A 24,759-nucleotide genomic window follows, 5' to 3' on the forward strand; every position below is an offset into this window, starting at 1 on the left:
GAGGATTGAGAAGAGATGGAACCCTGCCACTTGCCTGAGGGAATCTGCTGTCTTGTTTCTTGCAGGTTAAAAGGCATCTTTCCAAAAATAGCTGAACCTGGTGTGGTGGCTGTGCCTGTAATCCCAGCATTTTGGGAGGCCAAAGTGAGAGGATCACTTGAGGACAGGAGTTCAAGACCAGTTTGGGCAACCTAGGGAGACTCCATCTCTTTTTTTTTTTGAGATGGAGTCTTGCTCTGTCGCCCAGGCTGGAGTGCGGTGGCGTGCTCTTGGCTCACTGCAAGCTCCGCCTCCTGGGTTCACGCCATTCTCCTGCCTCTCAGCCTCCTGAGTAGCTGGGACCACAGGCGCTGGCCACCATGCCCGGCTAATTTTTTTTTTTTTTGTATTTTTAGTAGAGACAGGGTTTTACCGTGTTAGCCAGGATGGTCTTGATCTCCTGACCTCGTGATCTGCCTGCCTTGGCCTCCCAAACTGCTGGGATTACAGGCGTGAGCCACCGTGCCCGGCAATTTATTTATTTATTTATTTATTTTGAGACAGAGTCTCAGTCCATTGCCCAGGCTGGAGTGCAGTGGCGTGATCTTGACTCACTGCAACCTCCACCTCCTGGGTTCAAGCAGTTCTCCCACCTTAGCCTCCCAAGTATCTAGGGTTACAGGTGCGCACTACTGTGTCTGGCTAATTTTTGTATTTTTTGGTAGAGGAGGGATTTCACCATGTTGACCAGGCTAGTCTCAAACTCCTGACTTCAGGTGATCCACCCTCCTTGGCCTCCCAAAGTGCTGGGATTACAGGCATGATATACCATGCCCAAACCCCATTTCTTAAAATAAATAAATTAGGCTGGATGCGGTGGTTCATGGCTATAATCCCAGCACTTTGGGAAGCCAAGATGGGCAGATTGCTTGAGCCCAGGAGTTCAAAACCAGCCTGGACAAAGTGGTGAAACCCCGTCTCTACAAAAAAATACAAAAATTGGCCGGGTGCCGTGGCTCACGCCTGTAACCCCAGCACTTTGAGAGGCTGAGGCAGGTAGATCACGAGGTCAGGATATCGAGACCATCCTGGTCAACATGGCGAAACCCTGTCTCTACTAAAAATACAAAAATTAGCTGGGCGTGGTGGCGCGCTTACCTGTAGTCCCAGCTACTCGGGAGGCTGAGGCAGGAGAATCAACTGAACCTGGGAGGTGGAGGTGGCAGTGAGCCAAGATCAGGCCACTACACTCCAGCCTGGCGACAGAGCAAGACTCTGTCTCAAAAAAAAAAAAAAAAAAAAAAATTAGCCAGGTGTGGTGATGTGTGCTTGTAGTCCCAGCTGTTCAGGATGCTTAGGTGGGAGGATCTCTTGAGCCCCGGAGACGGAAGTTGCAGTGAGCTGTGGTCACACTACTGTACTCCAGCCTGACAGCCTGGGCAACAGAGTGAGACCCTGTCTAAAAAAAAGAAAAGTAAAGAAAAAAATAAAATAATTAATTAAGATGGCTGAGTGCTGGCTGGTGTTGTCTCCTCAGCAAGCCAGAAGCTCCCTGAGGGCCAGCGCCCACCCTGATTTATTCTTCCCAGTGTCCTTGGGTCCCCAGCTGCCTGGCACAGAGCTTTGGTCCTTGGTGCTCGGTAGAAGTGTCTGGCTGATGTAGAGGAGGGAGCCTGAGTTACAATCCCCCCTCCTCTGCCACTCAGTCTTCGTGTGACATTGGATGTGTCACTTCTTCTTTCTGTGCTCTGGGCCGTGGGAACGGGGTCCTTGGGCTATGATGGTGACCTCTGATTCAGACTCCTGCCTGCCTGGTGCCTCTGAGTCAGTGAGAAGAGGCAAGGTGGCTGTGACCTCCCTAGACTGTTGTGGTTAAGATTGAGGGACTGCCACTTCCTAGAAATGACCTTGGTCACAGTGGTTAATCCGTCCAATCTAAGATAAATATTGTACCAAGAAAAATTAAAAAATAAAAAACAACCCACAAAAACACATCTGAGCTTCTGTAATATCCTCGGAGAAGCAAGGATGATTCTGGCCCCTGCCTCATGGGCCAGGATCAGAAGTGACGGTAAATGGCAGCTAGAACAAACTCAGGATTGCATTTTGGGGATTTGTTTGTTTGCTTGAGACAGAGTCTTGCTCTGTTGCCCAGGCTGGAGTGCAGTGGTACGACCTTGGCCCACTGCAACCTCTGCCTCCTGGGTTCAAGTGATTCTCCTGTCTCAGCCTCCTGAGTAGCTGAAATTACAGGCACCCACCACCATGCCAGCTAATTTTTGTAGTTTTAGTGGAGACAGTGTTTTGCCATGTTGGCCAGGCTGGTCTCGAACTCCTGATCTCAAGTGATCTGCCCACCTCAGCCTCCCAAAGTGTTGGGATTACAGGTGTGAGCCACCACCCCTGGAGGATTGCATTTTGGAAAGATAACTGCTTAATTATAACAGTTGGCCAGACATGATGGCTCACAAATGTAATCCTGCATTTTGGGAGGCTAAGGAGGAAGGATCACTTGAGGTCAGGAGTTTGAGACCAGCCTAGGCAACATAGCAAGACCCCGTCTCTACAAAACACACACACACAAAATTAGCCAAGAATGGTGGAGTGAAGATGTGGTCCCAGCCACTCAGGAGGCAGAGGCAGGAGGATCCCCTGAGCTCAGGAGGTGGAGACTGCAGTGAGCTATGATTGCACCATTGCACTCCAGCCTGGGCAACAGAGTGAGACACTGTTTCAAAAAAAAACGAAAAATTATAACAGTAACACATACACCTTGTAACAAATTCAACAGTATTGACATCTATAAAATAGCAAATGATACCAAGACACACACACACAAAGTAACAAATAAGCCAGAGCAGTGGCTCATGCCTGTAATCTCAGCACTTTGGGAGGCTGAGGCGGGTGGATCACCTGAGGTCGGGAATTCAAGATCAGCCTGACCAACATGGAGAAACCCTGTCTCTACTAAAAAATACAAAATTAACCAGGCGTGGTGGCGCATGCCTGTAATCCCAGCTACTCAGGAGGCTGAGGCAGGAGAATCGCTTGAATCTGGGAGGCAGAGGTTGCTGTGAGCTGAGATCACGCCACTGCACTCCAGCCTGGACAACAAGAGGGAAACTCCATCTCAAGAAAATAAATAAGTAAAATAACAAATGAAAGGTGACAATTTCACCAAGTGCCTCTCCCCAGAAGTAACCTCAGTTACTTTTTTTTTTTTGAGACAGTCTCCCAAACTGGAGTGCAGTGGCGTGATCACAGCTCACTGCAGCCTCCAATTCCCAGACTAGAATGATTCTCGTGCCTCAGCCTCCCAAGTAGCTGGGATTATAGGCATGCACCACCAGGCCTGACTAATTTTTTTGTATTTTTTAGTAGAGATGGGTTTTTGCCATGTTGGCCAGGCTGGTCTTGAACTCCTGTCCTCAAGTGATCTGCCTGCCCTCGCCTACCAAAGTGCTGGGATTACAGGCGTGAGCCACTGCGCTCAGCCCTGTTACATTTTGTCCAGGTTCATTTCACTCCACTAGGCAGGCAGCTAGAGCCAAACAATTGGGTCCCTGCCGTGTAGCAGTTGCAAGTGGCGGTTGAGGGTGGGCCAAAGGAGGGGTTCCTGTGCCTTGCCTAGCGCTAATGGCCTGAGTTGCCTGGGGTGGGTGTTACTTAACTCTCCCTCAGAGGGGAACTGGGCTCCCCTGCAGCTGTCACATCAGGTCTAGCACTCCGCTTTCAGTATTTATGAAAGAAACAGGCCCTGAGAAAATTCTTTTTTTTTTCTTTTTTTTTTTTCCTGAAACAGAGTCTCATTCTGTTTCCCAGGCTGGAGTGCAGTGGTGTGATCTCGGCTCACTGCAACCTCCGCCTCCTGGGTTCAAGCGATTCTCCTGCATCAGCCTCCTCAGTAGCTGGGATTACAGGCACGTGCCACCACACCCAGCTAATTTTTTGTGTTTTTAGTAGGGATGGGGTTTCACCATGTTGGCCAGGCTGGTCTCCAACTCCTGACCTCAAGTGATCTGCCTGCCTCAGTCTCCCAAAGTGCTGGGATTACAGGTGTGAGCCACTGCGCCCAGCCCTGAGATAATTCTGCTTCTAGAAGTTTTCTTACACATTACTTTCACAGCATTGGTCCAGGGACCACCACTGCAGCCTTGCTGGTAAGAGGGAAAGAATTATTTATTTATTTTGAGAAAGAGTCTCGCTCTGTTGCTCAGTCTGGAGTGCAGTGGCATGATATCGGCTCGCCGCCAACCTCCGCCTCCCGGGTTCAAGCAATTCTCCTGTCTCAGCCTCCCAAGTAGCTGGGACTACAAGCACATGCCACCATGCCCAGCTAATTTTTGTATTTTTAGTAGAGACGGGGTTTCACTATATTGGTCAGGCTGGTCTCAAACTCCTGACCTCAGGTGATGCACCTGCCTCGGCCTCTCAAAGTGTTGGGATTACAGGTGTGAGCCACTGTGCCCGGCCTAGAAGGAAAGATTTAAAAAGACCATGGCTGGGCGCGGTGGCTCAGGCCTGTAATCCCAGCACTTTGAGAGGCCGAGGCAGGTGGATCACGAGGTCAGGAGTTCGAGACCAGCCTGGCCAAGATGGCGAAACCCCATCTCTACTAAAAATACAAAAATTAGCTGGGCATGGTGGTGTGTGCTTGTAGTCCCAGCTACTTGGGAGGCTGAGGCAGAGAATTGCTTGAACCCAGGAGGCGGAGGTTGCAGTGAGCCAAGATCGTGCCACTGCACTCCAGCCTGGGTGACAGAGTGAGACTCCATCTCAAAAAAAAAAAAAAAAAAAAAAAAGACCTCAACGAGGCTGAGCACTTTGGCTCATGCCTGCAATCCCAGCACTTTGGGAGGCTGAGGCAGGAGGATCACTAGACCCTGGGAATCTGGGGCTGCAGTGAGCTATGATCCCCCCATTGCACTCTAGTCTGAGTGACAGAGCAAGATTCTGTCTCTCAAAACAACCCCCCAAACCAATAAAATCCTGCAAGGGGCACTAGCAAGGAGCCAGTGACATAAGGCAGAAGCTTCATGGCTGTCAAAAAGAAGGACGATCTTGTTCCTTGTTCCTGGGAATCCTGCAAACATGTCGGCCCCGTAGGTAATGCATGGACAAGGTCATTTGTTATGGCATTGAGGATTGCAAAATTGTTGGAAGTGTTACAGGAAAGGGGTCTCGATCCAGACCGCAAGACAGCATTCTTGGATCTTACACAAGAAAGAATTCAGGACTGGGCGCAGTGGCTCATGCCTGTAATCCCAGCACTTTGGGAGGCCAAGGCAGGTGAATCACCTGAGGTCAGGAGTTCGAGACCAGCCTGACCAACATAGTGAAACCCCGTCTCTACTAAAAATACAAAATTAGCCAGGCGTGGTGGTGGGGGCCTGTAATCCCGGCTACCTGGGAGGCTGAGGCAGGAGAATTGCTTAATCGGTTGAACCCAGGAGATGGAGGTTGCAGTGAGCCGACATTACACTCATGTACTCCAGCCTGGGTGACAGAGTGAGACTCCATCTCAAAAAAGAAAAAAAAAAAAGTGGAGTGCAGTAACAGGAATGTGTGCAGAACTATGTGTATATTGTGTTGCTTTTGGTGTAAAAAATGGGAATATGTTTGCAGTGGCATGTCCCTGTAATCTCACCTACTTGGGAGGCTGAGATGGATCACTTGAGCCCAGGAGCTCAAGACCAGCCTGGGCAACATAGCAAAACTCTGTCTCTGAAAAACAGTCTGGAAGCAATAGCTCATGCCTGTAATCCCAACACTTTGGGAGGCTGAGGCAGGAGGATTGCTTGAGCCCAGGAGTACAAGACCAGTTTGGGCAACAGAACAAGACTCCCATCTCTACAAAAAAAAAAAATCAAAAATTAGTTAGGAGTGGTGCTGTGTGCCTGTAGTCCTAGCTACTTGAGAGGCTAGGATGGAAGGACTGCTTGAGCCCAGGAGTTTGAGGCTGCAGGGAGCTATGATTGCACCACTGCACTCCAGCCTGGACAATATAGCAAGACCCCTCTCCCTAAAGAAATAATAGGCCGGGCGCAGCAGCTCACACCTGTAATCCCAGCACTTTGGGAGGCTGAGGCAGGCGGGTCGTGAGGTCAGAAGATTGAGACCATCCTGGCCAACATGGTGAAACCCCATCTCTACTAAAAATACAAAAATTGCCAGGCACGGTGGCTCACTCCTGTAATCCCAGCACTTTGGGAGGCTGAGGCAGGTGGATCATGAGGTTAGGAGATCGAGACCATCCTGGCTAACACGATGAAACCCCATCTCTATTTAAAAATACAAAAAATGAGCTGGGTGTGGTGGCAGGTGCCTGTAGTCCCAGCTACTTGGGAGGCTGAGGCAGGAGAATGGTGTGAACCCGGGAGGTGGAGCTTGCAGTGAGCCGAGATCACGCCACTGCACTCCAGCCTGGGCGACAGAGCGAGACTCTGTCTCAAAAAAAAAAAAAAAAAAAAAATTAGCTGGGCATGGTGGCGCGTGCCTATAATCTCAGCTACTCGGGAGGCTGAGGCAGGAGAACTGCTTGAATCTGGGAGTTGGAGGTTGCAGTGAGCCGAGATCACGCCGCTGCACTCCAGCCTGATGACAGAGTGAGACTCCATCTCAAAAAAAAAAAAAAAGAAAATAATAAAGGGAATGTTTTGATTATGGAGGCATAGACTATATAGAGAAAGAAAATGATTAATATTATTTGCCCCTTGGGTGGAGGAAGACTTGCTTTATGTTGTACCCTTCTTTCTGCTTGGATTTTATTTATTTTTTTTGAGACAGAGTCTTGCTCTATCACCCAGGCTGGAGTGCAGTGGCACAATCTTAGCTCACTGTAACCTGTGCCCTCACCTCTCCACGCCCCTTACCCCCAAACCCCCCAGGCTCAAGCGATTCTCTCGCCTCAGCCTCCCAAGTAGCTGGGATTACAGGCATGTGTCACCAAGCCTAGATAAGTTTTGTATTTTTAGTAGAGATGGGGTTTTACCGTGTTGGCCAGGCTGGTCTCGAACTTCTGACCTCAAGTGATCCGACCACCTAGGTCTTGCAAAGTGCTAGTATTACAGGCATGAGCCACTGTGCCTGGCCTATTTATTTTTTTGAGACAGATTCTTGCTCTGTCACCCAGGCTGGAGTGCAGTGGCACAATCTCAGCTCATTGCAATCTCCGCCTCCTGGGTTCAAGCAATTCTCCTGCCTCAGCCTCTTGAGTAGCTAGGACCATAGGCTCCTGCCACCGCAACTGGCCAATTTTTTTTTTTTAGACAGAGTTTCACTCTTGTTGCCAAGGCTGGAGTGCAGTGGCGCAATCTTGACTCACTGCAACCTCCACCTCCCAGGTGCAAGTGATTCTCCTGCCTCAGACTCCCGAGTAGCTGGGATTACAGGCACTTGCCAGCAAGCCTGACTAATTTTTTGTATTTTTAGTAGAGATGGGGTTTCACTATGCTGCCCAGGCTGATCTCGAACTCCTGACCTCAAATAATCCACCTGCTTTGGCCTCTCAAAGTGCTGGGATTACAGATGTGAACCACTGAGCCTGGCCTCTGCTTGGATTTTATTTTTTATTTTTTTGAGATGGAATCTTGCTCTTTCGCCCAGGCCTGAGTGCAGTGGCGCTATCTTGGCTCACTGCAAGCTCCGCCTCCTGGGTTTCACACCATTCTCCTGCCTCAGCCTCCTGAGTAGCTGGGACTACAGGCACCCGCCACCACGCCCGGCTAATTTTTTGTATTTTTAGTAGAGACGGGGTTTCACCGTGTTAGCCAGGATGGTCTCGATCTCCTGAGCTCGTGATCCGCCCACCTCAGCCTCCCAAAGTGCTGGGATTACAGGCGTGAGCCACTATGCCCAGCCGGATTTTAAAATTACATCCATGGATAAGGCAACTTGGCCATGGATGGGGTAAGAGATGGAGGCAAGGAACAGCAGCTCAGGGGAACCCAGCCACTCTAACCAGGAGAACATAACACACCAGTGGCACTGGTTCAGCCTTGGCAACTATTCTTTTATTGAACATCAGTGACAGAAAGATGCTTGATTTAGGAGGAAGCTTTCCCTCCCTCCTCCATTGCACCCCGGAACTCAGCAAAGGTGAGCCAGCCACAGAGCGTAACACTGTGGCTGGGACACATGTCCATGTCTGTTTCACATACGTGGGCATCTGTGCCACAAGGGTCACGTGGCACCACAGTTCATCAGCTGTGTTTCCCCTTCCTGCCCTGCTGCAGCGCCACAGGTCGGAGGAAAAGCCTGCCTGTGAGCACGGTCCCGGCAGGGCCCACCCACCCAACAGTGGAGATCGGGCCTCAGAGCTGGGCAGTCATGGGAGTTCAGGGCCTGGCTCGCCTCGGCAGGCTGGTCTTAAAGAGGGACTTGCCCGAGGCCTCGATGTAAGTGACAGTCATCTCTTTGGAGCTGATCTCCACATAGGCAAAGCCACCCAGTGAGTCTTCAGTCCCATAGTGGAAGCGCAGATAGCCGTTGGGGACCTTGCGCTGGTGCCGCTTCGAGGGGTCCATGAAATTCCCAGCCCCACTCAGCACATAGCCCACGCCGTTCTCATCTTGCAGGTACTGAGGATGGAGGACAAGGGGTCAGTGGAGACGCAGCTTTGAGCAGAGCCCTGCCTAAGGTCTAGGGCTCGATCTGGCCCTAACCACAGAGTCACCTTGAGGTATGTAACCCCTCCTGGCTTCAATTTCCTGACTTTTAGGAGTGTATTAATCCTATTTCATAGGTAGAGAGCACTTAGTAAGAAATTGGTGCCCAGGTGTGGTGGCTCATGCCTGCAATCCCAGCACTTTGGGAGGCTGAGGGGGTGGATTGCTTGAGCCCAGGAATTTGAGGCCAGCCTGGGCAACATAGTGAGACCTTGCCTCTACAAAAAAATGCACAAGGGCCGGGTGCATTGGCTCATGCCTATAATCCCAGCACTTTGGGAGGCCGAGGCTGGCAGATCACTTGAGGTCAGGAGTTCGAGATCAGCCTGGCCAACATGGTAAAACCCCGTCTCTATTAAAATATAAAAATTAGCAAGGTGTGGTGTCCCATGCTTGTAATCCCAGCTACTTGGGAGGCTGAGACAGGAGAATTGCTTGAACCTAGGAGGCAGAGGTTGCAGTGTGTCGAGATCGTGCCACTGCACCCCCTCTCAAAAAAAAAAAAAAAAAAAGCAAAAATTAGCTGCACGTGGTGGCCCACGCCTGCTACTCTGGAGGCTAAGGTGGGAGGATCACCTGAGCCGGGGAGATTGAAGCTGCAGTAAGCCCTGATTGCACCACTGCACTCCAGCCTGGGCGAAAAACAGTGAGACCTTGTCTCCAGAAAAAAAAAAAAAAAAAAAAAGAGAGATTAAAAAAAGAAAGAAAGAAATTGGCAATTCAAAGATATTATTCTGGCTTTGGAGTGTTTTCCTGGTTAGACAGCAAGATTTGAGGGACAGTCTAGACATTCTGAAGGCCACAGGAGCCCCTCAAACAGCAGGAGGACCCCAGCTATGTGGACATCAGCTGGGATGGGGACCCCCTCACCCAGCTCCCACCCCACCCACAGGGCCCTCACCTGCAGATTGTGATCGTGGCCGCACAGGTAGGCGGTGACCCCGTATGTGGCCAGCAATGGCCGTAGCTGCTTGACCAGGCAGTGGGTAGGCCCATGCTCAGCTATGGACCACACGGGGTAGTGGCCAGCCACCAGCACATAGTCCTCTCTGGCCGCCGCCAGCTGTTTCTTGAGCCAGGACAGCTGTGTGCGGGCCAGCTTCACGTCTCGGGGCCTCTCAGGCTGCTGGCTGAGGAAGTCATCGGAGTTGCCACATAGCGTCACTGTGTCCAGCATAAAAATGGCCACAGACACATTGGTCCGTGGGATCTTGAAGTGCAGGCGGTAGAAAGGGCTGGGGAAGTTCCTGTGGAGGGGATAGAGGTCGTGGGTGCACATCTTGGGCACAGAAGTCCCAGGGTCAGCTCAAGCCACAGGGCCCCTGTGTCCCTGCTATGTGAGGATCTGGGGGAGGCAGGGCTGAGGGTGGCTCACCAGCGCTTGGAGATCTTAGAGTATGCAATCTGGGCAGAGACGTTGCCAAGGTGGTCATGGTTTCCGGCCAGCACGTACCAGGGCACTTTGCGAAGGGAACGGTCAGAGAATACGTCCTCAAAGGTCTCCTGTAGCAAACAGATAGGGCAGGCCTCTTCCCCGGGGCCAATGGCTACACTGATCCTCCCACCAAGTCAGGGGCCAGGGATAAGGGAGACATTGAATGCTCCCGGCGCCCAAAGGTGCCCCATCACCTTCCCTCTGCCCTCTCCAAAGGAAGGTCACTAAGTAAGGCGGCTTCTCCCCACTGCCCGCCCCCACCTCCTGCCCCACTCTGTTGGGCACAGACCTGGAACCTCTTGTCATTGACGTCTTGCACACCAGTGAAGTAAAAATTGTCCCCTAGAGACAGGATGAAGTCTGCACCCAGGATCCGCACAGTCCGAGTGATCTCCTTGGCGTTGGCCATTTCCCGGGCAGTGTGGAATGGGGCATTGGGGACCCCTCCCCAGTCACCCACGGCTACAAAGCGCAGGGCAGGGGTGGCACCATCAGCCAAGGAGGGTAGCAACAAGGCTTGTAGGATGAGCAGCACCGTCCACATGTCCATCTGGGAGAAGAGAGACAAGCATAGGTGGCCCGGGCTGTGACAAGGGCAGGGAGGCTTTGAGACTCCCGCCTGTTCTGAGATAGAGGGAGACTGTTTGCTGCAGGCTGCCCCTGCGGGAACCCCTTGGTGCCCTAATTCTCAGGACACGGCTGCACAAGCTGGCTTAGGGTAGGGGGGGGCGGTCTGTGAGAGGGCGAGCTGCACCAAGATGGCCCCACAGGCCCATTTCACCCGCCTTCCACCTAGCCTGCCCAGCACTCACCCTGGGGGAGACAGGCCAGTCACCGGAGGCTCTGAGAGGCTGGTGGGCTCCAGAGCAGAACTGCGGGTCCCTGAGACTTTATTCTCTGAGGAGGAAGTGGATCATTAGTGAGGATGATGCAGTTTCTCCGAGGGCTGTCCCGGGAGCCCTCCCCTTGGGTCATGTGAGCCCTGGACTTCCCTGGAGCAGGACACGGGATTGGGGTGGGGGTGGGAGGATCTGGGCACACGTGTGCAGCAGCCTCGGCCCACACAGCCTCCGGGTCGACCTGCAGGGGCCTGTTTGTGCTGTAGGCTTGACATGTCCAGGTATCTCTGTGTGTCTGTGTATCTCAGTGGGAGTGTGTGTGTGTGTGCACGCTTGAGAGGCTGTGGCTGCGATTACCCAAGACACATCTCCTGCGCCTTCTGAGTAAGGGCTTGCCTGTGTGTGTCTGGGTGTGGCTTGCTTCCTGCGTGCAGCTGAGCATGCCTGCCTGGGCCTCGGCTCTGTACCTGACCGTGTTGCTGCAGAGGTGTATGCTGAGCCTGCGAGGCCTGTGTGGCTTGTCTGCGATGCACGCCTGCGTTCTCACGTGGTGCTGGGTGGGAATCCCTATGGATGGAGTTTTGTGTGTGTCCACGTGTGTGTGCCTGGGTTGCGTCTCTAGGATGGGTTGCGTATCTGGTGTGGGAGCTGTGTTTGACAACATCTGAGTGCGGGACTCCGCGTGTGTCCCCGTCCTCCCCCTGCCCTCTCTCCACCCCACACATAAACACCAACGGGCCTCCCTTTTCCAGGAAGTCCTGCCCACACCCTCCCCTCCCCCCCAGACTCCCATTCCTGCAGGAGGAACCAGGCAGGAGGCAGCTAGCTGGTGATAGCGCGCGTGACCGCAGACCTCTGACCCTCATAGTCTCAGCAGCTGTCTGCAGGCCCTCCACGGGACCGCAGCCTCGGAGGGCAGGAGGCCCTGCACCTGCGGCCGGTCTGACCTGCTCCTCACCTCCCTGCCTGCCTCCGCCGTGCTGGGCGCCGCGGCGACACGTCCCGCGGACATTCACGAGTCCCTTCAGTCCTTGCGAGCGCGGACCCAGGAGAGAGCCCTCATTCAACGCTGAGGCCACTGGCTCACAGATCTCCCCGGGTCACCCTGCGAAATGCTTGTTCCCCCCCATTCCCAGCCCTGCAGCAGCAACAAACGGGAAGGAAATGGGTGACGAGGACAGGCAGAGACCCCTCCCACGGGGCCGCACGCATCTCACCTGCCGTCGGCGGGGCGGGCGCTGCGGCCGGTGCCCAGCTGCAGATCCGCAGGCGATCGCACTCCTGGGCGGCCCCAGCTTTAAGCAGGCAGCGGCCGATCCGTCCTGCTCGAGGGCTCGGGGCTGACACAGGTGAGCCCCGGCAGGGAGGGCGGGCGCCTCGGCCTCCCCGCCCCGGAACCCTGCACCTCCCAAAGCCGCCACGCCTCCTGGCTGTAGGCTCTGCATCTGTAAAATGGGCCGATGAACCCCAAAGGTCCGCTCAGACCCACGGACTGCAGCTGCAGCTAGGCCAGAAGGGGTGGCCAGGGGAGCCGATTTCATCCTTTTCCTTCCTCCACGCCAACCAGGAGCCTCCATCTGCCTGGGACCCTTTTGGGGCACCCATGGGCCCACAGCCCCAGGACCACAGCACTGGGTGGGGTTTCAGCCCTGGGGCCAAGCTCTCGTAAGGTCTGTCATCATCATCTCCTGGTTTTTTTTGTTTTTTTTGTTTTTGTTTTTGTTTTTGTTTTTGTTCTTGAGACGAGTCTCGCTCTGTCGCCCAGGCTGGAGTGCAGTGGCATGGTCTCTGCTCACTGCAAGCTCCGCCTCCCGTGTCCACGCCATTCTTCTGCCTCAGCCTCCGGAGTAGCTGGGACCACAGGCGCCCGCCACCACGCCTGGCTAATTTTTTGTATCTTTAGTAGAGACGGAGTTTCACCGTGTTAGCCAGGATGGTCTTGATCTCCTGACCTCGTGATCTGCCCGCCTCGGCCTCCCAAAGTGCTGGGATTACAGGCGTGAGCCACCGCACCCGGCTTGTTTTTGTTTTTTTTGAGACGATTTTGTTCTGGTTGCCCAGGCTGGAGTGCAGTGGCGCAATCTTGGCTCACCGCATCCTCCGCCTCCCAGGTACAAGCGATTCTTGCCTCAGCCTCCCTAGTAGCTGTGATTACAGGCATGCGCCACCACGCCCGGCTAATTTTGTATTTTTAGTAGAGACGGGGTTTCTCCATGTTGGCCAGGCTGGTCTCCAACTCCCGACCTCAGGTGATCTGCCCACCTCAGCCTCCCAAAGTTCTGCAATTACAGGCGTGAGTCACCGTGCCTGGCCAGTCTCCTGTTTTTTTAAAAACTTATTATTTAGCCGGTGCGGTGGCTCACACCTGTAATCCCGGCACTTTGGGAGGCCGAGGTGAGCGGATCACTTGCTGTCAGGTGTTCCAGACCAGCCTGGACAACATGGCGAAACCTTGTCTCTACTAAAAAGACAAAAATTAGCCAGAGGTGCTTGCTTGAACCCAGAAGGCAGAGGTTGCAGTAAACTGAGATCGTGCCACTGCACTCCCACCCAGGAGGAGGAGGTTGCACTGAGCCGAGATCATGCCACTGCACTCCAGCCTGGGCGACAGAGCAAGACTCTGTCCCCAAAAAAAAACAGAAAAAAAAAAAAAAAAAAAAAAGGAAAGAAATCTGAAGGAATTATGACCAAATGTTAACATCTGTTTCTTCACGTGGTGGGTACAGGCGTGTTTTGGAAGCTTCTATGCTTCCTATATTTTGAGATCACACAAAATTATGTTTATTATCTTATTGTGCTACACGATCTTTGTAGAAAAGGTGGTAAATTCTGGAATGCACGAAGGAAAAGCTTATAATAGCCAGTAATACCCCTGCCCAGAGAGACAGTATCCATTAATTTTTCTCTGCCTATGTTTGTCTTCGGAAAAATGGGATACTATTGGCATTATTTTATAACTTTTTAATTTGTATTAACACTTTCTGTATTTTTTAAATTGAAAAAGCTGGCCAAGCATGGTGGCTCAGGCCTATAAACTCAGCCAATGTGGGAGGATCGCTTGAGCCCAGGAGTTCAGGAACAGCCTGGGCAGCATGGCGAGACCACATCGCTACAAAAAAAAAAAAAATTAGCCAGGCATGGTGGTGCACACCTGTGGTTCCATCTACTCAGGAAGCTGAGATGGAGGATTGCTTGAGCCTGGGAGTTTGAGGCTGCAATGAGCTACGATTGCACCACTGGCCTTCAGCCTGGGCAACACAGCTAGACTCTTATCTCAGAGAGAGAGAGCACAATGAAAAAAATAAATCTGATCTTGCACAGAGCATGTAATAAAACCTGTGGGTTCTTGGCTATCTCTCTCTGGTCTCCTCCAGGGTTCTGAATAAGCTCTTCTCTCTCCATTCACCCAGGAGAACTCTCTTCTGCTGATTTTCTGTGGAGCTAGATCAGGATGTGACTCAAAATCTCCCTCCACCTCCACCCTTTCCTATTTTCCCAACACCAATGTCGATCTCAGATGTCAACAACCCCAGGAGTGAGTTCCTCCTTTTGCCAATACATCCAGGTCTTGTTCTCTGCTGCTGTCTCTACCCAATCCCTTTCCTTCCTTCCTCCTGCCAATCCCGCTCTCCCTGTTTCTTGCTCCTCTGACCTCCTCCACATTGCTTGACTGTGTCAAATACACTCTGGCCTCAGGGTCTTGGCATTTTCTGTTCTGCCTGCCTGGAAGGGTCTTCCTTATCAGATACTGAGGTCACTCATTGTGTTCAAGTTCCTTTAATTTATCTGAAATGAGTCTAGGCGTAGTGGCTCACGCCTGTAATCCCAGCACTTTGGGAGGCCGAGGCGGGTGGATCATGACGTCAGGAGATCGAGACCAGCCTGGCTAACATGGTGAAACCCCATCTCTACTATAAATACAAAAAATTACCTGGGTGTGGTGGCACGTGCCTGTAGTCCCAGCTACTCGGGAGGCTGAGGCAAGAGAATCGCTTGAACCTGGGAGGCAGTGGTTGCAGTGAGCTCAGATCACACCACTGCACTCTAGCCTGGGTGACAGAGCAAAACTCTGTCTCAAAAAATAATAATAAATTAAAAGATTAAAGAATAAGCTGGCACAGTGGCTCACACCTGTCATCCCAACACTTTTTGTAGAGACCTCATCTCTTAAAAAAAAATTAGCTGGGCCTGGTTGTGTGCACCTGTAGCCCAGCTACTGGGGAGGCTGAGGTGGGAGCATTGCTCAGGAGGTCGAGGCTGCAGTGAGCCATGATTGCACCACCACACTCCAGTCTGGGTGACACAGCTGAGACACTGTCTCTAAAATATAATAATAATTGGCCGGGTGTGGTGGCTCACGCCTGTAATCCCAGCACTTTGGGAGGCCGAGGTGGGCGGATCACGAGGTCAGAAGATCGAGACCATCCTGGCTAACACGGTGAAACCCCGTCTCTACTAAAAATACAAAAAAATTAGCTGGGCGTGGTGGTGGGCACCTGTAGTCCCAGCTACTCGGGAGGCTGAGGCAGGAGAATGGCATGAACCCGGGAGGCGGAGCTTGCAGTGAGCCGAGATCGCGCCACTGCACTCCAGCCTGGGTGACAGAGTGAGACTCGGTCTCAAATAATAATAATAATGTTATTATTATTATTATATTATAATAAGGATGTTATTATTATTATATTATAATAATATAATATAGTAATAATTATATAATGATAATAATATTATTATTATAGTAGTAAAAGAGTATAGAATAAAATGCATCACACTTATAAAATGTAAAATGTTAATTTCAATCCACTAAATTTATAAACAGACCCAAATATGCATCCAATGACCTCTTAAAGTGATATTTCTTTTTCTTTTTTGTGAGATGGAGTCTCACTCACTCTGTCACCCAGGCTGGAGTGCAGTGGTGTGATCTTCAGCTCACCCCAACCTCCGTCTCCCGGGTTCAAGCGATTCTGCTGCCTCAGCCTCCCGAGTAGCTGGGATTACAGGTGTGTGCCACCATGCCCAGCTAAGTTTTTTGTATTTTTAGTAGAGATGGGGGGTTTTACCATGTTGGCCGGGATGCTCTGGAACTCCTGACCTCAAGTGATCCATCTGCCTTGGCCTCCCAAAGTGCTGGGATTACAGGCCTGAGGCCAGGCCCTGAATTAATTTTTTGATGTTTCACTTTGCCAGGTATATAAGTAACATGTTAGTTGTGATTGTAACCAAATAAAGGCTTAAGGGAAACTGTGTTTCTAAATTTCTAAATTGACTACACATTTACAAAGGAACCCACAAAGATGGATTTTTGGGCCGGGCGCAGTGGCTCAGGCCTGTAATCTCAGCACTTTGGGAGGCTGAGGCAGATGGATTGCCTGAGTTCAGGAGTTCAAGACCAGCCTGGGCAACAAGGTGAAACCCTGTCTCTACTAAAATACAAAACAATTAGCTGGGCGAGGCAGTGAGTACCTGTAATCCCAGCTACTTGGGAGGCTGAGGCAGGAGAATTGCTTAAACTGGGGAGGCAGAGATTGCAGTGAGTCGAGATCACGCCACCACACTCCAGCCTGAGCGACACAGTGAGACTCGATCTTAAAAAAAAAAAAAAAAAAGATGGATTTTTCAGAGCCCCAAGGCTTCAAAATTCCAAATGCTGTCATGAGTTAGTTTGATTTGAGGAACCAAAAATTGGCTTTTGTGGCTGGAGCAGAGTGAGCAAGGGGGAAGTGAGTCCGGAAGGTTGAGTCTGCAAGGTCGAGGACAAGGAACAGAGAAGGGGGTGGGTGGGGCAGGTTGTGTGCGCTCTTGGGGGCTGCAGGGAAGGGGCTTTTATCTGGGTGAGGTGGGAGCCACAGAGGGTTCTGATCAGAGGGACAGATCTGACTTAGATTTTGCATAATGTCCCCCAGCTGTGGGCTGCGGGGCATGGGCTGCTGAATAGGTGGTTTAGGTGGGCAAAGATGGGTCATGGTGCCCCCCACCCTTTAAAAATTAAAAGACAGGGCCAGGCGTGGTGGCTCACGCCTGTAATCCCAGCGCTTTGGGAGGCTGAGGTGTGTGGATCACCTGAGGTCAGCTGTTTGAGACCAGCCTGACCAACAAGGTGAAACCCCATCTCTACTAAAAATACAAAAAAATTAGCCAGGCGTGGTGGCAGGCGCCTGTAATCCCAGCTACTCGGGAGGCTGAGGCAGGAGAATCGCTTGAACCCGGGAAGCGGAGGTTGCAGTGAGCCAAGATTGTGGCACTGCACTCCAGCCTGGGCGACAAGAACAAGACTGTCTCAAATAATAATAATAGGCTGGGTGCAGTGGCTCACACCTGTAATCCTAGCACTTTGGGAGGTTGAGGTGGGTGGATCACTCGAGCCCAGGAGTTTGAGACAAGCCTGGGTGACACAGTGAGACCCCATCTGAATTTTTTTTTTTTTTTTTTTTGAGACGGAGTCTCACTCTGTCGCCAAGGCTGTAGTACAGTGGCACGATCTCGGCTCACTGCAAGCTCTGCCTCCCGGGTTCACGTCATTCTCCTGCCTCAGCCTCCTGAGTAGCTGGGACTACAGGCGCCTGCCACCACGCCCGGCTAATTTTTTGTATTTTTTAGTAGAGACGGGGTTTCACCATGTTAGTAAGGATGGTCTGGATCTCATGACCTCGTGATCCACCCGCCTTGGCCTCCCAAGGCGCTGAGATTACAGGCGTGAGCCACCATGCCCAGCCTGAAATTTTTTTTTTTAAAGATTAAAAAGGCAGAGCCTCTCTGCTCCTCCCATTTGACAGACAGCCACATCTTTTCATGCAGTGAAAAAGGCATGTCCCCGAGACACCATGGTGAAAGTGAAGGCAGGAGTAAATGGATTTGGCCATACTGGGTGCCTGGTCACCAGGGCACCAGAGCTGCTTTTAACTCTGGCAGAATGGATGTTGTCACCTCAATGACCCCTTCATTGACCTCAACTACATGATATGATTCTACCCATGGCAAGTTCCACGGCACCATCAAGGCTGAGAAGTGGTCTGGGTGTGGTGGCTCATGCTGGTAATCTCAGCTACTTAGGAGGTTGAGGTGGGAGGATCACTTGAGACCAGGAGTTCAGGACCAGCCTAGGCAACATAGGGAGATCCTCTCTCTTAAAAAAAAAAAAACAGCCGGGCGCGGTGGCTCACGCCTGTAATCCCAGCACTTTGGGAGGCCGAGGCGGGCGGATCACAAGGTCAAGAGATCGAGACCATCCTGGCTAACACAGTGAAACCCCGTCTCTACTAAAAATACAAAAAATTAGCCGAGCGAGATGGCGGGCGCCTGTAGTCCCAGCTACTCGGGAGGCTGAGGCAGGAGAATGGCGTGAACCCCGGGGGGCGGAGCCTGCAGTGAGCCGAGATCGCGCCACTGCACTCCAGCCGGGGCGACAGCGAGACTCTGTCTCAAAAAAAAAGAAAAAAAAACAAAACAAAAAAACAAACAAAAAAAAAAAACAAAAGACTGAGAAAGAGAAGGGAAGCTTGTCATCAGTAGGAAATGGGAATCTCATCCCCATCTTCCAAAAGCCAGATCCCAGAAAAATCAAATTGCGTGATGATGCTGGCACTGGTTATGTCATGGAGTCCACCACCAGCATCTTCACTACCATGGAGAAGGCTGGGGCTCACTTAGAGTGGGCAGCCAAAAGGATCACCATCTCTGCCCCCTCTGCCCATGCCCCCATGTTTGTGATGGACGTGAACCATGAGAGATACAAAAACCTGATGATCTTCAGCAATGCCTCCTGCACCACCAACTGCTTACCCCCCGGCCAATGTCATCCGTGACAACGTTTTTGTTTTGTTTTCTTTCTTTCTTTTTTTTTTTTTTTTTTTAATAGGGATGGAGGCCAGGTGCAGTGACTTATGCCTGTAATCCCAACACTTCGGGAAGCTGGGATGGGAGGATCACTTGAGCCTAGGAGTTCAAGACCAGCCTGGGCAACATAGCAAGACTCTGTCTCTACAAAAAGTTTTAAAAAAAATTATCCAGGCATGGTGGGGTGTGTCTGTAGTCCCAGCTGCTTGAGAGGCTGAGGTGGGAGGCTTGCTTGAGCTTGGAGGTTGAGGCTGCAGTGAACCGGGTGACAGAATAAGACTCTATTTCATAAATAAATAAATAGAGACGAGGGTCTCACTTTGTTGCCCAGGCTGGTCTTAAACTCCTGGGCTCAAGTGATCCTCCCACTTTGGCCTCCCAAAATGCTGAGATTACAGGCTGAGCCAGTGACCCTGGTCATCCATGACAACTTTGGCATCATGGAGGGGCTCATGACCACTGCCCCTCTGGGAAACTGGCGTGACAAACATTCCTGCATCTACTGGCGTGGCCAAGGCTGTGGGCAAATTCCTGCACTGAACAGGAAGCTCACTGGCACAGCCTTCCAAGTCACTGCTGCCAATGTGTTGGTGGTTGACCTGACCTGCCATCTGGAGAAACCTGCCAAATATGATGACCTCAAGAAGGTGGTGAAACAGGCATTGGGGGGCCCCTCAAGGGCATCCCGGGCTACGTTGAGGACAAGGTTATATCCTCTGCCTTTATTTTTAAATTACATTTATTTATTTTTTTGATATGGAGTCTCATTCTGTTGCCCAGACTGGAGTGCAGTGGCGCGATCTTGGCTCACTGCAACCTCCGCCTCTCGGGTTCAAGCGATTGATTCTCCTGCCTCAGCCTCTCGCGTAGCTGGGATTACAGGTGCGCACCACCACACCCAGCTAATTTTTTGTATTTTTAGTAGGGACGGGGTTTCACCATGTTGGCCAGGCTGGTCTCGAAATCCTGACCTCAAGTGATCCACCCGCCTCAGCCTCCCAAAGTGCTGGGATTACAGGCCTGAGCCACCGCGCCCGGCCGTCTCCTCCGACTTTAACAGCGACACCCATCCTTCCACCTTCTGTGCTGGGGCTGGCATTGCCCTTGATGACACTTTGTCAAGTTCATTTCCTGGCATGACAATGAATTTGGCTTCAGCAAAAAGGTGGTGGTCCACACAGTCTCCAAGGAGTAAGACCCTCCGACTAGGAGCCCCAGTGAGAGTATGAGAGGAAGAGAGAGGCCCTCAGCTGCTTGGGAGTCCCTGCTGCACTCAACCCCCCAACCACACTGAAAATCTCCCCACACACTGTTTCCATGCCAGATCCCCTGAAGAACAGGGAGGGGCCTATCCATAAAGCAGTAAGGTCCTCTGTACTTAGACAAACAACAACAACAACAACAACAAATTACTCATGCCTGTAATCCCAGCATTTTGGGAGGCTCAGGCGGGAAGATTGCTTGAGCCTAGGAGTTTGAGACCAACCTGGGCAATATGGCGAGACTTTGTCTCTATTACAGATAGATGATAGATGGATGGATAGAAGATAAATAGATTAGATAGATGACAGACAGGCAGACAGACAGACAGACAGATAGACAGATAGATTAGATAGAGATAGATAGATAGATAGATAGATAGATGATAGATAGATAGATAGATAGATAGATAGATAGATAGATAGATAGATAGATAGATAGATGATAGACGGATGATAGAGAAAAGTAGGCGGATGCCTTGGGCAGTGAAGTCCTTGGGGATGCTCTGCTGTTCCCGCAGCCTGAGCGCCTTTTTCAGACGTTTTTACCTGTCCACTGCTGCCCCTGCATGGCCACAGCCTGAACTGCAGCACCGTCCGCAGACCCAGTTTCCCTTTTGGAGAAGAAATTAATGCTCCTTCCAGCCCCACTTGCCACTAGGCCTGTGCAGGGCGTGGACAGATTCTACAGTGGATCCAGCCAGAGACTGCCCCAGAGAAACTTCCAGGGGTGGGATGAGTGATGTACACTGGGATTGGAATGTTTGTAGGATAACATGATGAGCAGCCGGATTCCCAGGAAATTGCAAACCGTGTCTGCTCTGGTGAGATTCTCAGAGGAGGGCATCTTTAGGCAGTTCTGAGTAGGCACCGGGTAAAAGCCTGGAAAGAGGACCCTGGCTTGGATGGGTCTCTGCCTCATTCACCATGAGCTCCTTGGCGCTATCAGTCAGCACAGTTCAGCTGCATGGGTGTGAGGGTGTCCTGTTGACTGGCTACCCCCATGCCTGCCTCAGTGCACGGGAGGTGGAATTATGGATTTGGTGGGGCTCGCACAGGCTAAGGGATTGATTTTCAGTCTGGAGAATGGGAGGGCAGGATGAGCTGTGGAGGGTCAGGCTGGCGGTTTGGAGGGTGGCATGATGTAAACGTAGCTGTTCACTGTTGTAGTCTGCCACCACCAATTCAGTCTGGCTAGGTTCCAGGTGGGTCAATAATCTCAAATGGGGCCGGGCACAGTGGCTCACACCTGTAATCCCAGCACTTCGGGAGGCCGAGGCAGGTGGATCACTTGAGGCCAGGAGTTCGAGACTAGCCTGGCCAACGTGGTGAAACCTCGTCTCTGCCAAAATATAAAAAATTAGCCAGGTGTGGTGGCAGGCGCCTGTAAGCCCAGCTACTCGGGAGACTGAGGCAGGAGAATCGCTTGAACCCGGGGGTTGGAGGTTGCAGTGACCCAAGATCGTGCCACTGCACTCCAGCCTGGGTGACAGAGAGAGACTCTGCCAAAAAAAAAAAAAAAATCCCAAATCGGGAGAGGTGAGGTGGAGCTGTCATGCCAAGGAGTTGGTTTTCCAGCTACTTGGAACCCGAGATGGGGTGTCAGGCCGTCACCCAGGCTGGAGTGCAGTGGCGCCATCTCGGCTCACTGCAAGCTCCGCCTCTTGGGTTCACGCCTTTCTCCTGCCTCAGCCTTCCAAGTAGCTGGGACTACAGGCTCCTGCCACCACGCCCAGCTATTTTTTTTTTTTTTGTATTTTTAGTAGAGACAGGGTTTCACGTGTTACCCAGGATGGTTTCGATCTCCTGACCTCGTGATCCGCCTACCTCGGCCTCCCAAAGTGCTGGGATTACAGGCATGGGCCACTGCTCCCAGCAAAGGTATAAATGATACCAATTTAACTTCAATAGCATAGAAATATTCTATTCTATTAATTGACAACTAGTCTTGCTATGTTGGCCGAGCTTAGATTTGAACTCCTGGGATCAAGTAATCTTCCTGTTTCAGTCTCCCGAGTAGCTGAGACTTACATGCATGTGCCATTATGCCTGGCTATAGTATAAACATACTCTATTTCCTTTTTTCTTTTTCTTTCTTTCTTTCTTTTTTTTTTTTTTTTTTGAGACGGAGTTTCGCTCTTGTTGCTCAGGCTGGAGTGCAGTGGTGTGATCTCGGCTCACCACAACCTCTGCCTCCTGGGTTCAAGCGATTCTCCTGCCTCAGCCTCCTGAGTAGCTGGGATTAGAGGTGTGTGCCATTACGCCTGGCTAATTTTGTATTTTTAGTGGAGACGTGGTTTCTCCATGTTGGTCAGGCTGGTCTCAAACTCCCGACCTCAGGCAATCCGCCCACCTCGGCCTCCCAAAGTACTGGGATTACAGGCGTGAGCCACCACGCCTGGCCTAGATACTGTATTTTTATAGTTTCCTCTCCTTTTATGTTATTTTTTAAATTTTTATTTACTTATTTATTTGAGATAGGATCTCACTCTGGGACCTAAGCTGGAGTGCAGTGGTGTGATCACGGCTTACTGTAGCCTTGACCTTCCGGGCTCAAACAATCCTCCCACCTCAGCCTCCCAAGTAGCTGGGACCATAGGTGCCCGCCACCATGACCGGCTAATATTTTTATTTTTCCGTAGAGATAAGGTCTCACTATGTTGCCCAGGCTGGTCTTAAACTCCTGAGCTCAAGCGATCCTCCTGCCTGGACTCTCAAAGTGCTAGGATTACTGGCGTGAGCCACCGCTCCGGGCTCTTTTATGTTATTAATGTCACAAATCACATCTTTGTATATTGAGTGCCCAATATCATAGAAATATAATTATTTTTATTACTTTTCTGGAGAAAGCATCTTGCTCTTGTTGCCCAGGCTGGAGTGCAGTGACGTGATCTCAGCTCACTGCAACCTCCACCTCCCGAGTTCAAGTGATTCTGCTGCCTCAGCCTCCCAAGTAGCTGGGATTACAGGCATGCACCACCATGCGTGGCTAATTTTGTATTTTTAGTAGAGACAGCGTTTCTCCATGTTGGTCAGGCTGGTCCTGAACTCCCGACCTCAGGTGACCTGCCTGCCTCGGCCTCCCAAAGTGCTGGGATTACAGGCATGAGCCACTGTCCCCGGCTTTCTTTTTTTCTTTTTGAGACAGCCTTGCTGTGTCACCCAGGCTGGAGTGCAGTGGTGCTATCTTAGCTCACTGCAACCTCCATCTCCCAGGATCAAGCGATTCTCCTGCCTCAGCCTCCTGAGTAGCTGGGATTACAGGCATGTTCCACCACATACGGCTAATTTTTGTATTTTTAGTAGAGACAGGGTTTCACCATATTGGCCAGGCTGGTCTCGAACTCCTGACCTCAAATGATCCACCCACCTCGGCCTCCCAAAGTGCTGGGATTATAAGCATGAACCACCGTGCCTGGCCGGTCTTTTCTTAATTCTTTTTTTCTGGGCCTCTGTGGTAACTGTAATTTCCTCTGTAGTTGCCTTTGAATGACTTAATTGTCAATGTCTGGGTCCCAGGAGAAAAAGAAAATAACAAAAGTGCAAAAAGAAAATAACATTTTGGCTGAGCGAGGTGGCTCTTGCCTATAATCCCAGCACTTTGAGGGGCTGAGGTGGGAAAATCGCTTGAGTTCAGGAGTTCGAGACCAGCCTGGGCAACATAGCGAGACATTGTCTCTACTAAACCTAAGAAAAAAATTATCCACGTATAATGGCACTTGCCTGTGGTCCCAGTTACTCGGGAGGCTGAGGTGGGGGGATTGCTTGATCCCAGGAGATCGATGCTGCAGTGAGCTACAGTAGCACCACTTCACGCTATCCTGGGTGACAGAGCAAGACCTTGTCTTAAAAAAAAAAAAAAGAAAAGAAAGAAAAAAAAATCAATACCTTCCAAATTCATTATGCCAAGGGGAAAAGTTAAGTACTTAAGTCCTAGAGACTGAGTCTTAAAATACAACTTCTCTGATGCATGACTGATGCTTCCTGACCTTTGTTTTGAGACTGTGGCAACCAGACTCCTTGTTCTTCATTCAAACTTATACTATATGATGTAGGATATATATACCCTTGTGCCTGTTACCACTTTACAATAGAATGTTAAGCAACCCCCATGGAGTGTAATCAACAGTAGTCAATCACATCTGTTTTTTTTTTAATTTTTAATTTTTTTTTTATTTTGAGACAGAGTCTCGCTCTGTCGCCCAGGCTGGAGTGCAGTGGCATGATCTTGGCTCACTGCAACCTCTGCCTCCTGGATTCAAGCCATTCTCGTGCCTCATGCTCCTGAGTAGCTGGGATTACAGGCATGTGTCACTATGCCCAGCTACTTTTTGTATTTTTAATAGAGACAGATTTTCACTATGTTGGCCAGGCTGGTCTTGAACTCCTGACGTCAGGTGATCCACCTACCTAGGTCTCCCAAAGTGTTGGGAATACAGGCGTGATCCACAGCACCCAGCCTCAAATGTGTATGTCTGTATATTAACATTTGTATGGAAATGTATTTCTGTTCAGCACCTCTGTTTTTGCCTATATAGACAATCTTCAGTTTTCCCCACGCTGGGATCATTGATCACTATTCTTTGGTGTCAGCATGTCCCTAGATGGCCACCCTTGTACTTTGTGTTTGAATAAACTCTTTTTTTTTTTTTTTTTTTTTTTTAAGTGGGCAAAGATGGGTCATGGTTGGGGGGTAGTGGTGCCGTCATAGCTTCCTGCTGCCTCCTCGATTTCCTGAGATCAAG

The 24,759-nt window shown here is 50.9% G+C and overlaps 1 protein-coding gene and 1 pseudogene across 2 annotated transcripts; one reads left to right on the plus strand and one right to left on the minus strand.

Moving 5' to 3' along the window:
• Positions 1 to 7,969: 7,969 nt before the first annotated feature.
• Positions 7,970 to 12,270, minus strand: ACP5 (acid phosphatase 5, tartrate resistant). Of its 2 annotated transcripts, none has more exons than XM_032169762.2 (6): positions 12,137 to 12,270; positions 10,893 to 10,977; positions 10,370 to 10,630; positions 10,021 to 10,148; positions 9,547 to 9,892; positions 7,970 to 8,558 (listed from the first exon to the last, which is right to left on the minus strand). In XM_032169762.2, the coding sequence occupies exons 3-6, from the start codon at positions 10,628 to 10,630 to the stop codon at positions 8,316 to 8,318; spliced, it is 978 nt and encodes a 325-aa protein (XP_032025653.1). In that variant the 5' UTR covers positions 10,893 to 10,977; positions 12,137 to 12,270; the 3' UTR covers positions 7,970 to 8,315. The 2 variants fall into 2 exon arrangements, with proteins under 2 accessions (XP_032025653.1, XP_032025654.1); XM_032169763.2 differs by lacking the exon at positions 12,137 to 12,270 and adding an exon at positions 11,878 to 12,031.
• LOC116479505 (glyceraldehyde-3-phosphate dehydrogenase-like) lies at positions 11,006 to 20,675 on the plus strand (annotated as a pseudogene).
• The last annotated feature ends 4,084 nt before the right edge of the window (positions 20,676 to 24,759 follow it).

The sequence above is a fragment of the Hylobates moloch genome, unplaced genomic scaffold (assembly GCF_009828535.3).
Source record: "Hylobates moloch isolate HMO894 unplaced genomic scaffold, HMol_V3 SCAFFOLD_12, whole genome shotgun sequence".
Taxonomy (NCBI): Eukaryota; Metazoa; Chordata; class Mammalia; order Primates; family Hylobatidae; genus Hylobates; species Hylobates moloch.

Excerpts from the sequence above, each read along its gene's own strand:
- ACP5 (XM_032169762.2), bottom strand. The coding sequence starts at position 10,630 with ATGGACATGTGGACGGTGCTGCTCATCCTACAAGCCTTGTTGCTACCC. Across the intron at positions 9,893-10,020 it reads TCTAAGATCTCCAAGCGCTG|GAACTTCCCCAGCCCTTTCT; the intron begins GTGAGCCACCCT and ends TCCCCTCCACAG. Across the intron at positions 8,559-9,546 it reads GCCACGATCACAATCTGCAG|TACCTGCAAGATGAGAACGG; the intron begins GTGAGGGCCCTG and ends CTCCATCCTCAG.